The following is a 16636-nucleotide window of genomic DNA, read 5'->3' as shown; positions in this document are numbered from 1 at the left end:
ACCTCCGGGAACCGCAAGGAAAACTTGGGTGGGGCGCAAAGTCTCCAGAGGTTTCCGTTCAGGTTTCCTAAGTGGGACAGGGGCTTTAATGTAAATGTAGGCATGAGAGGAACATTTCATGTCCCCATATTGCGGACATTAGACTTGGTCTATGGAACTGGTGCGCTACAATGCTAAGAACTATATTCTGCACTCTGTATCTTCCCCTGGGCTCTACCTATTCTACTTGACTTTGTCTTGAATGTGTTTAATGTATAGTATTAGTTGATCTAATTCTATAGCATGCAAATCAAAGCCTATCATTGTGCCTCAGTACACATTACAATAATAAACCTAATCCTAAATCTCATTGTAATGATGAACAATAGTGGGAGTTTATGGCAGCAGGAGATTTATAAAATGGGGAGGCAAGAAAGGAAGTTGGCCACTGGTTCAGGTATTTCATTCATATCCTGCCAATGCGAGTGGAACTAGTCTGAAGTAGGGTCCTGACCCAAAATGTCACCTATCCACTTTCTCTGGATATCTGCCTTTCTTGTCCCCCATTTTTTTGGAATCTGTACATTTATACTTTAGAGATACAGTACGGAAACAGGCCCTTCGGCACACCGAGTCTGCACCGACCAGCGATCACACTGTACACTAACGCTATCCTGCACACTAGGACAATTTTACCGAAGCCAATTAAACTACAAACCTGTATGTCTTTGGAGTGTGGGAGGAAATGGAGAACCCTGGGAAAACCCACGCAGTCACAGGGAGAATGTACCTGTAGTCAGGATCGAACCTGGGTCTCAGGCGCTGTAAGGTAGCAACTCCACCGCTGTGCCACATTGCATTTGATGGGTGAATATACTTCATTTTCTACCAATATTAAGTGTTTGTAAGGTCAAATCAGCTCACATTACACTAAGCTCCGTGCCCATGATGTGAAGTATTACTTCTGATCAGACACATCAATGCAGCTGTAAGACTGCTATCTTCTGGATCAGTAACCTGATCCATTACATTCAGTACCTGATGAAAAGTCAGCAGCTGCCCTTGCTATTTACCAGAATAAAACCTAGTCATTTATGTGTCCTTGTTAAACCTAGTGTGAGCAGAACGAAGATCCACTGAAGATATAAATGAAAGGTCTTCAAAAAAAACTGACAGGAGTTTAAAAAAAATGAATATATTCATCAGGATGAATCCTAAAAGAGGATTCAAGGAAACGCAGCGGCCAATTTGACGTGCCAATATTTGAAAATAGAACAGTACAGCACAGAAACAGGCCCTTCGGCCCACAATGTCTACGCTGAACATGACGCTAAGACAACCTCTCACCTGCCTGTAAATAATCTATATCCCTCCATTTCCTGCATATCCATGTGCCTATCTAAAAGCGTCTTAAACGCCACTATAGTATCTGCCTCCATCATCACCCTGGCAGTACATTGCAGGCACCCAACCTTGCAGCATGCTTCACAAGTGAAAGCCATCGCACATGCACGGGAACTTGTATTGGGTTATAAGTGAATATCATGTCCTTTCTGAGCTGTTTCTGTGCAGGTCCCGGAGGGAGATTAGATTTGTGTGCATAAATTATTCATTTGCAGCTTCTCACAGAAGGACAAAGCTCCCAAATGTATCCAGTTTGTCCAGGCACAAATCATCAGCTGACACGAGGAACTGCAGATGCTGGAGTCTTGGTCAAAACACAAAATGCTGGAGGAACTCAACGGGTCAGGCAGCAACTGTGAAAGGGAATGGATCGATGACATTTCAGGATGGAATCCTCCTTCAGATAATTCATTGACAGCAACTTGGTGGAAGTATATAAAATTATGAGAGGTCTAGAGAGAGCCAGCAGTTTACCAACATTCCATTAGCTTTCTTCACTGCCTGCTGTACCTGTAAGCCAACTTTCAGTGACTTGTGTACAAGGACACCCAGATCACTCTGTACCTTCCCCTTACCTAACCTAACCCCATTGAGATAATAATCTGCCCCCTTGTTTTTGCCGCCAAAGTGCATAACCTCACGTTTATCTATATTATACTGCATCTGCCACGCATCTGCCCACACTCAACCTGTCCAGGTCACCCTGCAACCTCCTAACATCCTCTTCACAGTTCACACTGCCACCCAGCTTTGTGTTCTCTGCAAACCTGCTAGTGTTGCTCCTAATGCCCTCTTCCAAATCATGAACATATATGGTAAACAGTTGTGGCCGCAACACCGAGCCTTGCGGCACTCCACTCGCCACTGCCTGCCAGTCTGAGAAGGACCCGTTCACTCCTACTCTTTGCTTCCGGTCTGCCAACCAATTTTCTATCCACGTCAGCACCCTACCCCCCAATACCATGTGCTCTAATTTTAGTCACCACCTTCAAGGTAAGAGGGGCACAGTTTAAAGGAGAAGTGCGGGGCAAGAGCGGGAAAGACAATAGGATATGGAAGGAGCTGCCAGTGGAGGTAGTTGAGGCAGTACTATCACAACATTTAAAAACATTTGGACAGGTGCATGGATAGGATAGGCTTGGATGGATATGGGCAAAACGCAGGGAGGTGGGACCATGGGGCATGTTGGTTGGTGTGAGCAGCTTGGGCCAAAAGGCCTGTTTCCATGCTGTATGACTCAAGTTCTGTTTTACAGAGAGTGGTGGCTGCTTGTAAAATGCTGCCTGGGAAGATGGTGGAGCCAGATACTATAGTGACGTTTAATTTTTTAATAAGCATATGGATGTGCAGGGAATGGAGGCATATGGATCACCTTCAGGCAGAAGAGATTAGTTTAACCTGGCATCATGTTCGGTACAGACATTGTGGGCTGAAGGGCCTGTTCCTGTGCTGAAGAAGGTCTCGACCGAAACGTCACCTATTCCTTTTTTCCCCCAGAGATGCTGCCTGACATGTTGAGTTACTCCAGCATTTTGTGTCTGGCTTCGGTGTAAAGCAGCATCTGCGGTTCCTTCCTACACTGTTACTGTGCTGCACTGTTCTACGTTCTAACTTTGCTGTCGAATACTAATGGTGCTCTCGATGCCTGATTATCTCCGTAGAGTAGCCGCAGTAACTTGGGACAAGGACCTGACAGCAGTTCACCAACATCATAGAATCGACATCTCACATTCTGCCTCACACTGAAATATGCCGAGTACACGTGGCTGCTATTTTTGCACAGGATATGCTAACTAAACTTGGCCCAGAAAATGAGATCTAAGTATCTGTTACAGTTTAAGCATTGATTTAATCACTGCACTTTTAAGCATGGGATAACTTTTGAGTCTGAAGAAGGGTCCCGACCCAAAATGTCACCTATCCTTTTTCTCCAGAGATGCCGTCTGACCCGCTGAGTTATTCCAGCACTTTGTGTCTATCTTTGAATTTCCTCAACTAATTTTTCATTTACTTTTTCATTTAGAGATACTCGGCTCACCGAGTCCACATCAACCAGCGATCCCCGCACATTAACATTATCCTACACACACTGGGGGAAGGAGGAAGGGTTTGGTAGGTTAGTCACATTAAATTGGACTGCTTGAATAAAACTTTGTTTTTTTCCATGCTCTATCAGTCTGAATTTTTAGCAACGTGTGGAGTATTCACAACACTCTAAACATGCAACGGCAGGTCTAACTAACAGGAAAGGCCATTAGATGCTCACAGCAACCTGTGCGCCAATATTTATTTAAAACTAATTATGATGCAATTATGTTTGGAATTTTTCTCTTCCAATATTTCCCTTTTGTTTCAGCCTCTGAGCAAAGATCTCGTGAATGAAGCCAATGTGTCCAATACTTGTATTATGCTGAAGAGCTGATTCCATTCTGTTTCTTAATTTAGTACATAGAACAAAGAACAGTAGAGTACAGGAACAGGCCCTTGAGCCCACAATGTCTGTGCCGAACATGATGCCAAGCTAAATGAATCCTTTTTGCCTACATGTGATCCAAATTGTTCCATTCCCTACAAGGAGTCATAGAGTGATACAGTGTGGAAGCAGGCCTTTCGGCCCAACTCGCCCACACCGCCCACCCAACAATGTCCCAGCTACACTAGTCCCACTTGCCTGCGCTAGGTCTATGTCCCTCCAAACCTGTCCTGCCCATTACCTGTCTAATGTTTATTAAACAATGGGGTAGTCCCAGCCTCAACTACCTCCTCTGGCAACTTGTTCCATACACCTTTGTGTGAAAAAGTTACCCTTCGGGTTCCTATTAAATCTTTTCCCCTTCACCTTGGACCTGTCCTCTGATCCTCGATTCCCATACTCTGGGCAAGAGACTACCCAGTCGCTTCCTCTCATGATTTTGTACACCTCTATAAGATCACTCCTCATACTCCTGCGCTCCATGGAATAGGGACCCATTTGATATGTATATATAATTATAAGAGGTGTTGATAAGTTAGGCAATCAGAACCTTTTTCCCCCAGGGTGGAAACATCAAGGACTACAGGGCATAGCTTGAAGGCGAGAGGGGAAAGAATTAAAAGATTTAACAAAGTAAGTCTTTCTTACATCACAAGGCACAAACATTATTGAATCAACCTACAGACCTAATTTTTAATGTGACTTAAAAACAGTCCAAACCAATTGTGACTGGGTATCACAAATGCAGTAATTCATATTTTGTGCTTTTGTTTAATTATTGGGGCGGTTCAAATATGAATGTTATACATTTACTCTTTGCTATCCCAGCAACCTGTTCTTGATCCAAACTACAAAAGTAAACCATCCTTGCAGCAACTCAGTACGTTAGATAAGTTCCATTTCATTTCCCAAATCTGTGCCAATGTTTTTATGTTTGAATACTTAACTGGGAAGTATGAATGTGTACATTACAACCAGTCCTGGTCATACAGCATGGAAACAGGCCCTCCATGCCGACCTGGTTGCCTCTAACCATGCTGGTCGCACCATATTCCTCCAAATCGATCCAATCTACCTACCCATCCAAGTATCTTTTAAATGTCACAATTGCCTCTACCCACCCACCTCTACCACTTCATTCCACAGACCCACCACCCTCTATGGGCAAACTTTGCCCCTTAGGACCCTTTTATATCTTTCCCCTCTCACTCTTCCCCATGTCCTCTACATTCAGACTCGCCTACCCTTGGGAAAAAGACGGTGCCTATTCAACCTACCTGTGCCCCTCGTGGTTTTATCATAGATAAATAGCAGGTTGGGGCAACTTTCTCATTCAAAGGGTGGTGGGTATATGGCGCTAGATGTCAGAGGAGGTAGTTGAGGCAGGTACTAGAATAGCATTTATAAGATGTTTGGGCAGGTTGGAAGGGTTTAGAGGGCCAAATGTGGGTAAATGGGACTAGCATAGATGGGACATCTTGGTTGGCACAGATGACTTGGGCCGAAGGGTCTGTTTCCTTGCTGTATGACTCTATGCATAGCAAGCTGCAAAGGCCAGTCCCTAATCACAAGGCAACAACAACAGTGTATCTGTGACAGCTGTAAGTGCTATCAGGACACAGATGGACTGTTACGTAGGGCAGGGTTTTAGTTCCAAGGTGCCGGGGAGGTTTCTGGTCGATTGCTACAGTTCAATGCTATTACAGCTCAGAGAGCGAATCCCAGGAATGTCTGCCACTCAAATCCATCTGCTTGCGTTGTGAATGAGCCTCATCCGTCTCGAGTGTAAACCTAGTGCCGGATCCCACACCGGGCTAGCCCAGACTGACACAGTTGGACTGCCACACTCCATTCCCCCGTATTCCAGACGCAACTCCTGCCTGGCTTTCAAACTGCGGAATCCGAAGGGAAACAAACGAGGCCTGCGCAGGAAGAATTAGAAAATAAAGAACTTGGCCATTCAGGATTAGAATAAAGTAAAACTAAAAAAAAGTCTCGAGAACCTGCCAGCCAATTTATATTTTCCACGAACTAAAATATTTATCTTACTTTGAGAGACTACAGATGGAGATTAACACATTTGATTTCCAGGATGGTATCCAATCATCTTGTCCAGTAAAAGGAAGGCTTCAAGTGCCAAAGCTATTTATTATTTTCCAGAGGCATTCCATAGTCTAGGGATTAACTATTAACCTGCAGTCTGCATGTTTGTAGCCATGGCTAACGGCTGTGATACTGATTTTAACGGAGTCATGATTGTTCGAAGGGACTTTGCAAAATTAGCCATTAGTCTGAAGATATCCAAATTTTTGTTGTTGATTTCTCTAATTTCAAGCAACCCCTGCATTCTCCCCCCCCCCACCCTAGTTGTCCTACTAGTTCCACTGTACGCATCCTTGCATCCCTTCCTTATCACCTCTTCCCCAGCCAACAATGGGCCATTATGGGCAGCACCCCTTCCTTGGCCATCTGTTGCTGACCCTGCCTTGTTCTGGCCTTTTTTTACCTCCTGTTCCCTCCACTCTACTCTCAGTCTGAAGAAGGGTCTCGACCCGAAACATGCCTTTTCTCCAGAGATGCCATCTAACCCGTTGAGTAAAGGGCCTGTCCCACGAGCATGCGACTGCATGCGGCAAGCGCGACCAAACCGGAGGCGGGGGCCGCGCGGAGGTCGAGAAATCCCGTACAAGTTGACGTGAAGTTCGAGCAAAGTCCGCAGGAAGTTCGCGCGTGACGTATGGCGTCAAGACGCTGCGCACGCCCGTCGAGGTGGTGCGTACGGCCTCAATGTGGCTGCGGGCCGGCAGGCCGTTGCTGCGCGGAATTTTTGGACAGTGTCAGTTTTTCGGAGCCCCGCACGATGTCAGGACCAGCTCCGCACAACTCCATACGGCTCCGGCGATCGAAGTGGGACTGGCCCCGCGAGGCCGTACGGCTCAAGCGACCACGTTAGGTCGCGCTTGCCGCATGCAGTCGCATGCTCGTGGGACAGGCCCTTTACACCAATACTTTGTGTCCATCTAAACATCCAAAATCTATAGATGTTTCTTTTTAGAATGGAAATGTCCAAGTACTTCCATTAGATCACATAGTGGTATAATTTTAAAAGTTCTCATGTGGAATGCACATTTTATTTCTTAGCGTTGTGGTCACATTGGGTTAACAATGAATCTAGTTCATGCCATATTTTTTTGATGAAAATATGTTCTGTTATGGCTCTGTATGCCAACATAATAAAAGTCAAAATATGTTCTTTTCCTGTTTCATTAGAACTACTGCCATCTGTTCCCTGGTCTTCATCAGTCTAAAATAATAATGTTAAACTCCGATCCTCAGTTTCTAAGTAAGGAGTTAACGTCATTACCACGAAATACAGAAAACAGGAGGAGTTCGCCATTTGACCCTTGTAGTCTGGTCTACCATTCACTGGGATGTTGAGGCTTTGAAGGGGATGCAGAGAGGTTTACAAAATGTTGCCGGGATTACAGGGTATTAGCTACAAGTAGAGGGCGTTTTCTCTGGAGCATCAGAGACTGAGGGGAGACATATAAAATATGTAGAAATATAAAATAATGGGAAGCATAGATGGGATAGACACCCCCAAACCCTTTGTCTCCAGGCTGCAAATGTCAAAGACTAGTCATAGCTTTGAGATTAGAAAGGGAAAGTTTAAAGCAGTTGTGTGCGAGGCAAGTTTTATTTGACATGCTGTCAAGAATTGTGGTGGAGGCACATGGACATGCAGGGAATAGTGGATCACATGCAGGAAGAGGAGATTAGTTTAACGGCGTCATGTTCAGCATGGACATTATAGGATGTCGAGGCTGTTCTATGTAGTGTTCTAGGTTCCATTTCCTATGATCATCCAAACCCAGCCCTGTTGAAGTTCCCCCTTCACCCCAACCCTCCCCCTTGCCCAATATCTTATGAACCCTTCTAATCTGAAGAACTCGCTTTACAGAAATTAATACCAAGTCTGCAGAAGGGTCTTGACCCGAAACGTCACCCATTCCTTATATCCAGAGATGCTGCCTGTCCCACTGAGTTATTCCAGCATTTTGTGTCTATCTTCTTTTAATACTACCAAGCTTCACTTCAATACAACCATTCATTTGCTAAATGCTTTCACAAATCTTGATACCATCAATGCTAATTTGCCTTCTAATGCTGGACTTACAGTAGGTACAGGCATTTTGCCTCCTAAGAGGCAGGCCCCAATGAATTCTGGCAAAGATCTCAAATGCCAAAAAATTGCTGGAATTACAGGTAATTTTCATGGGAATTTTCTAGTCCAATATGAAAATTACATCACAATGAACCAATAATGCCTTGCACTCTTAATCATCAACTGGTATTGTAAACCATTCAGAGCGGCACAGTGGCGCAGCGGTAGAGTTGCTGCCTTACAGCTCCAGAGACACAAGTTCAATCCTGACTACCGGCGCTGTCTGCGCGGAGTTTGCACGTCCTTCTGGTGCTCCGGTTTCCTCCGACATGCCAAAGATGTGCAGGTTTGCAGGTTAATTGGCTTCTGAAAAATATTCCTTAGTGTGTAGGATAGAACTAATGTATGGGTGATCATTGGTCGGCATGAACTCGGTGGGCCGAAGGGCCTGTTTCCACACCGTATATCTAAATTAAACTAAATACTGCTGCCTTTTTAGCAATTTTTATTTATCCTTCTGAAATTGTAAGTTAATCATTTTCATTAACTTTGCTTATAATAGTGGTAAGATGTGATTTGATGTCCCACCTGGCAGGGGAGTTTAAACATAGCACAAAAAATCCAGTGCATAATTGATTATCCGCAAACATAGATTACTTTAAAAAGTACAGTCACATGACTGGCAAAGTTGCAAAACCGCTGAAAGAGAAAATAGGATTTAAAAATTATTTGCATCAGCTGGAATGAACTCTTAAGATTAAAACCAAAACTCCAGCCTTCTTGAAATCCAGACAGCTGACATTTGTTGAACAACGCATACAGTCAAGAGATTGATAGGTTTTGTAGTACCTGGGGATTCTTAGCAAACCATGGCCTACAACAAGCCAGCTGCTGGTTTACTTTCTGAATGGAAAATGAACAAGTTTGAAGATGACATGAAAATAGGTGATATAGAAGACAGTGAAGATGGTTGCCAAGAATTACAGCAGATATTGATTTGATGGGCAAGTGCGCAAAGGAATGGCAAACAGAGTTTAATTCAGATAAGTGAGAGGAGTTGCATTTTGCAAACCAAGGCAGGAGCTTCACAGTGAACGGTAGGGCCCTGGAGTGTTGTAGAGCAGAGAGATCTAGAAAATAGAAGTATTTAGTCACATAGATACGCACATGGATATACAGGGAATGGAGAGACACGGATCTCATGCAGTAAGGGGAGATTAATTTAACGGCATTATGTAGGGCACTGGGGAGTATTGTAGAGCAATATATAGTCATTTGTTTAGGAACATGGTTATGCAGGGAATGGATATGGATCAGGTGCAGGCAGAACAGATTAGTTTAACTTGGCATCATGTTTGGCATGGACATTGTGGGCCGAAGGCCCTGTTCCTGTGCTGTACCGTTCTATAATCTACGCAGAAAAATAAGATGGAGCAAGGTGTCTGTTCCTAAAAGCATCTTAATTATGCCGCTTGAGGATCTTGAGGATTAGCCCAGAAGCTGCAGATACGGATGAAATGTTAGCAATGTTGTACCATGGCATTAAAGCACATCTAGGTCAAATTACTGCCAGTGGAAATGGAGGGCCGAGCAAGTCCAGCAAAGTTCTGGACGTTAATAACAATATTATTTAAATATATTACACTCACTAACCAACATTACTGCTTCATCTCAGTATTTCCAAATGAAGGTCAAGTTAGATATTAAAATAGAACATAGAATGGAACAACACAGGAACAGGCCCTTCGGCCCACAATATCCATGCCGTACATGATGCCAAGATTAACTCATCTCCTCTGCCTGCATGTGATCCATATCCATCCATTCCCTGCATTTCCATGTCCCTACCTAAAAGCTTCTGAAACGGAAAATGGAAAGGTTTCGTTCAACAAGATTTTTCAGGTTAGTGGAGTAAATAAACTGTGACATTTTTTCACGTCGGATGGAGTAGAGCTGGTTTCACAAAGCTTCGCGTGGGAGTAGATGCTGCTATTTGATATAATGCTAATGAAAGGACCTTATAACTACTTGACAGTCTTTTCCATTGTGCATTAACTGATCAACCCCCCTCATCCAAAACATGACAGAGTTACATAGAGCTCAAGGGGCTAGCGGAATCAAGGGATATGGGGAGAAAGCAGGCACGGGTTACTGATTGTGGATGATCAGCCATGATCACAATGAATGGTGGTGCAAGGCTCCAAGGGCCAAATGGCCTCCTCCTGCACCTATTTTCTATGTTTCTATGCTGTGTGGTGGAGACACAGGTGACTGCAGATTATATAATTCTCAGCAAAATGCAAAGTTCTGGAGAAACTCAGCAGGTCAGGCAACATCTTGGGAGGATAGATGCTGCTGCACCCGCTGAGTTTCCCCAGCAATTTTGTGTACCTTCGATATTCCAGCATCTGCAGTTCCATTTTGAACATCTTGGGAGGAAATGGACAGATGAGGTTTTGGGTCAGTATGGACTGAGGCTGTTCAATGCAGAGAACTATATTCTGCACTCTGTATCTTCCCCTTTGCTCTATCTATTGTACTTGAGGTTGACTTTCTTGTGTCTATGTATGGGATATCTGATCTGTTTAGAGAACATGCAAAACAATATTTCACTGCACATAACGCATAACAATACTCGGTACAATAATAAATCTAAACCTAAACCCTCCTGAGTTATTCCAGCACTTTGTGTTCTGCTGTATGTTGTCTTGTACTCCCACACCCACATAGCTATTGACCTAGGATCCTCTCCCTTAGTTCATCTTTCCTAACCCCTCCCCACCTGATTCCATGTCCATTGTTCTCCCCTCCCATCCCTTATTGTTTCACCTATCAGCCACCGTCTCCACTCTCTTCCCTTCTTCTCCCCACCTGGCTCCATCCGCAATTAGTTATTTTTACCCGTTTCCACCTATCACCCACCAGCTTGTCTCACCCCCCTACCCCAGACACAGACAATCTCCTCTCTACTCTCCTAGTTCTGATTTAGAGTCTCGGCCTGAAGTGTTAAACGCCCCATTGCCTCCACAGATGCTGCTCGACCTGCTGCGTTCTTTCCACAGTTTGTTTTAAGCTCCAGTGCACAAGAGAGTTGCTCTTTCAACATTGCTATAAAAAACTGCTAGGGCCTTGAAATACCTGCTAAGCATAACCTCAATATTTCACCATTTACGAAAACCAGCTCAATTCATATCAAACTACTGAACCATCGTTCCATGAGCTAGAGCGTAGCCCCAATCTTCCAACCAACCTCATTTAGGACCTTACACTTCTTTTAAATCAGCACTTTCTCTGTAACTATAACGTTGAAACACTTTATTCTTCACTCAAATATTGTTCTCTTTGCATCACCTATTGTACTTGATTGTACTCATGTAATCACATATAGTATGGCATGATTGTACTTATGTATAGTATGATTTGAATAGCAAGCAAACAAATCTTTTAGCTGTAGCCCGATATACGTGCCAAGCTGAAATATATCACAACCCGCAGTTTGCATATCGGGCCAATAGATCGGTGGATCACGCAGTCAATCTAGGTCTACACTTCATCCTCCAGCACCTGGACCGCCAGAGGATCTATGCAAGGATTTTGTTTGTTGATTTTAGCTCTGCATTCAACACCATTGTGCCAGAGCTACTACACTCCAAACTCTCCAAGTTGACTGTGCCTGAACCCCTCTGTCAGTGGATCACCAACTTCCTGACAAACAGGAAGCAACGTGTGAGGCTGGGCATGCACATCTCAGACACGCAGACCCTCAGCATAGGAGCGCCGCAGGGTTGCGTACTCTCCCCTCTCCTTTACTCTCTCTACACCAACGACTGCACCTCCACAGACTCCTCTGTCAAGCTTCTCAAGTTTGCGGACGACACAACCCTGATTGGGCTGATCCAGGATGGGGAGGAATCTGCCTACAGACTGGACGTGTCACAGCTGGCGTCCTGGTGCCTTCGTAACAACCTTAACAATGGGGGGCCACCATCAACTCCACGGTCAAAAAGGCCCAACAGAGGATGTACTTCCTGCGGCAGCTGAGGAAACACAATCTGCCACAGGCAATGATGGTCCAATTCTATACTGCCATCATAGAGTCTGTCCTCACCTTCTCCATCATGGTCTTGCTCAGCCACCAAGCACGACATCCGGAGGCTGCAGCGAATCGTCCGATCAGCTGAGAAGGTTGTTGGCTGCAACTTTCCCCCCATTGACAGACTGTACACTGCAAGGGTCAGGAAGCGAGTGGGTAAGATCATATCTGATCCCTCTCACCTTGGCTACAAACTCTTTGAAGCACTTCCCTCTGGAAGGCGACTCCGGACTGTCAAAGCCGCCACAACCAGACATAAAACAGCTTTTTTTCCACGAGTAGTAGCTCTACTCAATAACCAAAAGTCTGTAGCCTCATTTTGCTCTGGTATTTTATTTAATTCACATGTTTATTGTATAATGTGTTATTTTTATTCGTATGGCTGTATGGTAATTCAAATCTCACTGTACCAATTGGTGCATGTGATAATAAATGTCTCTTGAATCTTGAATCGAATCTCTCTTAAACTGTAATGTTTTATTATTAATGTTTCATGTTTTATGTGTCATTCTTAATTGTTACTGTATGTCGTGTTGTTACTTGCGAGTGGAGCACCAAGGCAAATTCCTTGTATGTATACATACTTGGCCAATAAACTTATTCATTCATTCATTCATAGAATAAACCAACGCCAATGTCTCTCAATACCCGCTTCACCTAAATTGTCTGCTACTTATTGTTGCTAAAAAATCTTCCATTTATATTAATTTTTTATTTTCTCTGGAAACTGACATTTTGTGCACTAATCTTTTATTAAGATATCTAATCATTGTGTTTTCAATTTTTCACCAGATGGTAAAAAAAACTTTAAAATATTGCAAATCAAGATTGCACATCATGCTATATTTAAATAAATAACACCACTTGTCTTGGAAACTGTATATTGTTGGATTACAAAATCCATTTTCCCTTATTGAGGTTTAAGAGCAATCAAAGCTTACGTTTTATAATTTCTCCTCATTTATCCCATCTACACGGGTCTCTGAAGGAACAGAAAGCAAACATTAACTCACGCCCTTACACATGATACAAGCTCAACCTGTTCCAACAAGTAACGTGCAGTGGAAGACCAGTTGTCAGATCAGACAACTTTACCCGATACCGCACCCAACATTAACCATCCTTACGGACCTGAGATAACATGGCATTTGTGCCTAGAAATCACCTCTAGTTTTTAACAAACAGGAAAGAAAAAATTACTACACAAAAACAACGGCACAGTATTATCATGTTCTATGCTGATTCAGTCCAAAAATTGCACACTGCATCCTCTGCAAGGAAAAGTCTCAGTAAACTCCATTGTTCCCAGTAATTCTATAGAAGATACTGTATATTGGATTAGCTGTGCGGTAAAAGCCATGGTTTGAAATTGATTTGTCCAGGAACATAACGACACAAAAAAGTGTCCTTGCCAACTCAGATCAAAGTAGAAAATCACAAGCAGCATAAATGAGGCTTTTGATACATTCAGGTGTGAACAGAATCGATACTGTGTCGTTGACCTCTACTGCACTCACAGTACTGAAACCCATTATTTACGTCCAGTTAATGTAATCCCACTGGATTTGAGGGGGCAGTATCCACAGGAACACAAGATTCTAGGAAATCAGACCCCTTGCAAAATAACTTGCACACTTTTGAAAAAATAAATCACATTTTAGATTTTAATTTTAGTTAAAAGCAATAAACTTGCAATAAAAAGCAAGAAATTATTACTGTTGACATGAGATAAACTTGAGATAAACTATTTAGGGCCCCTATTCTAACGTAGACATTAACCTTCTTATTTGAAGTATGATAACCCTGACCCTAAACCTCATGCTAAGGAACGTTATCTAACAATGTATGTTAGTTCACTTATTCAAGTTCACACTCATTTGATCGTCCCTAATAAAATAATTGCAATCTAACTGGCTCTACATTTGACAACGAACAAGTATACAATTCTAAACATTATGATGATTTGTTCGCATAGTTTTCAAATAATGTTACATTCCAGCTGTTAATCCTGTTGACAGAAGGCACGAGCAAAAATGCAGCAGTTTTAAAGTGTACAAACGGACATGGAGTAAAACATGGAAAGACACGTTAACTGACTGACCTGCAAGATCAAAACATTCGCAGCCAAACTACCTTTCATTAAAAATGAGGCATTTCTCCATCCAGTTATTGATACAATCAAACAGTATGTTAGCACAAGGTCTATTGGCTTTGGTTTAGATATGGGATTGTGCTTGGCCCATTATTTCCATCATTACATATGAACATCACGTCACCTGCACTGCATGATGCGTGTTTATTAAGTGTAATGTGCCAAATAACTGGGATCAACATTTCAAAACACAACGCCTCTGCACAAAGAAACTTTGCAAGCTTTCATATTGACTGCAGTAGGAGAAGGAGAAGTGGGATAAGTCAAACTTTCAAAACGGATCATGAAATCACTTACCTCTTTCTTGCACAAAGTATGCCAAGTATAAATCAAGTTCCTTAACTGAAACACTTATGTGATGGGGCTGAACGCACAGCATGGGGTGACTACACGGTTGGGACTTCACCAGACGCTCTCCATCAGTACTTTCCAAAGGGATCCCTTTAAACAGGATCACCATCACCAGATCCAACCTCCAAACTTTATCCGCTTGCCGTAAACAATCTATGCGTCTTATTTTGCCTTTCTGGTCCGGATTTGAGAGAACACAGCAGGGAGCCTTCTTCCCAGTGATGGTCAGCACAAAATCCTCACGGTACTCTGGACGGATGTCCTTGCGCAGTTTGGCCAGTAGCCTCGAGGCCCACTTTTGCTTCACCTCCGCTTTCTCGCTCAACAACTCGTCCTTCACCGCTCTCTCCTCATCCTTTGTCATCCGCTTCTCGTGCTTCTTGAAGTACTTTCGTTTCCGAGCTTGCAGGTTGAACCATGTGTAGGCAAACGCACGGACGTGCGGAAGAAGTGCCTCGATGAATGGATGGAATTCATCCTGGTGAAAGAGATCACAAAGTTTCAGAGGAGGTGGTAAATAACTCTGAACACAGAACACAGAAGAGTACAGCACAGAAACAAGCCCTTTGGCTTTGGCCCGCCATGTCCCTGCCGGACATGATGCTAAGATTAACTCTCATCTGCTTGAACGTGATCTATATCCCTCCCTTTCCCCACATATCCAGGCTCCTATCCAAATGCCACTGTCATATCATCTTCCATCACCACCACCACCCCTGGCAGCGTGTCCCAGGCTTCCGCCAACATCTGTGTAAAAAAGTATTCCTCCTAATAGATAAATCAGACCAATTCATAACGAGTTGGTCTCCAATTGTCGTCTTTTTGGAATCATATGGTGCAACACAATTGTAAAAGCTAACTGTTTCAGGACTGGACGAGGGATGGTCAAGGTTATAAATAATGATCTCTTTACTTCTTTTTTTTATTTCTTACTCTCTTTTTCCTATTTTCTTTTCTTCAACTTTCTTCTTTCATTCTTTTTTTTTGCTTTTTCACACATTATATATCTCACGTTTTTCTATCCTTTATTATCTAATTTATTTTTCTTATTCTTCTTTATTATAATAAAAAAAAAATAAGAAGCTGTACATAAAATGTATTATGAAAAGATATATTAGGCACTTTGGTGCCATACAATTGTACTTACTTCTAATAAAATAAAAATATTTTTTTTTTTAAAAACTTAAAAATCAAAACGCCTCACATCTCCTGTAAACTTGACCCCTCTCACCTTAAAGCTACGCCCTCTACCCTTTCACATTTACACCCTGGAAAAAAGGTCCAAACTCTCTACCGTTTCTGTGGTCTCATAATGTTATCTACTACAATCCACTGCCAGTGCATTTATTATAATCGTATGGTTTTATGAAAAAAAATCTCGGAATCACAAAATTGTTACAGCATGGAAGGCGTCTGAATATAGCAACAAAACACAATGTGAAGTTTAATAAGAGTGTCCATTTCTCTCAGAGCTGGAAAAGTCTCATCTCACAACTGTCCTTTCCTCATCAAAAAGTTAAAAACTGCAGATGCTGAAAATCTGAAACAAAACCAGGTGATGCCGGAAGCACTCAGCAGGTTAGGCAGCTTCTGCTTTCAGATCAATTACTTTGCATCAGGATACAAAAACTTGCTTTGTTTTTGAAGATTGATTGATTGAAAGAAACAACGTGGAAAAAGACCCTTTGGCCCATCGAGTCCGCATTGATCACCTGTATACACTGATTCTATGTCATCCCACATTCGTGTCCTGTATCTACAGGCTAGTGGCAATTTTCAGAGGCCAATTGATTTACAAATCTGCACCTGGGAGGAAACTGGAGCACCCGGAGGAAACCCAAGTGGTCTCAGGGAGAACGTGCAAACTCCACAAAGACAGCTCCCATGATCAGGATTGAACCCGTGACTGGTGCAGTGAGGCCGCAGTTTATACAGTTGATTGGTTTGGAATGGAAAATACTGCAATGGTGGGGGAGTCAGACATGATAGTCATTTCGCTGTAAGACAGCAACTCTAACC

At 43.0% G+C, this 16636-nt stretch overlaps 1 protein-coding gene across 6 annotated transcripts in view; it reads right to left on the bottom strand.

Moving 5' to 3' along the window:
* Positions 1 to 16636, bottom strand: part of nfic (nuclear factor I C) — a 453772-nt gene that overhangs the window by 276783 nt on the left and 160353 nt on the right. For all 6 annotated transcript variants that reach the window (XM_033046834.1, XM_033046836.1, XM_033046830.1 and 3 more), the window contains exon 2: positions 14564 to 15095. In XM_033046834.1, coding sequence (XP_032902725.1) covers positions 14564 to 15095 — 532 coding nt within the window. The remainder of the gene's footprint in view (positions 1 to 14563; positions 15096 to 16636) is intronic.

This window comes from Amblyraja radiata, chromosome 29 (assembly GCF_010909765.2).
Source record: "Amblyraja radiata isolate CabotCenter1 chromosome 29, sAmbRad1.1.pri, whole genome shotgun sequence".
NCBI classification, from domain to species: Eukaryota; Metazoa; Chordata; class Chondrichthyes; order Rajiformes; family Rajidae; genus Amblyraja; species Amblyraja radiata.
The sequence above is the reverse complement of the archived record's forward strand: the minus strand, read 5'-3'. Positions and strand labels throughout refer to the sequence as shown.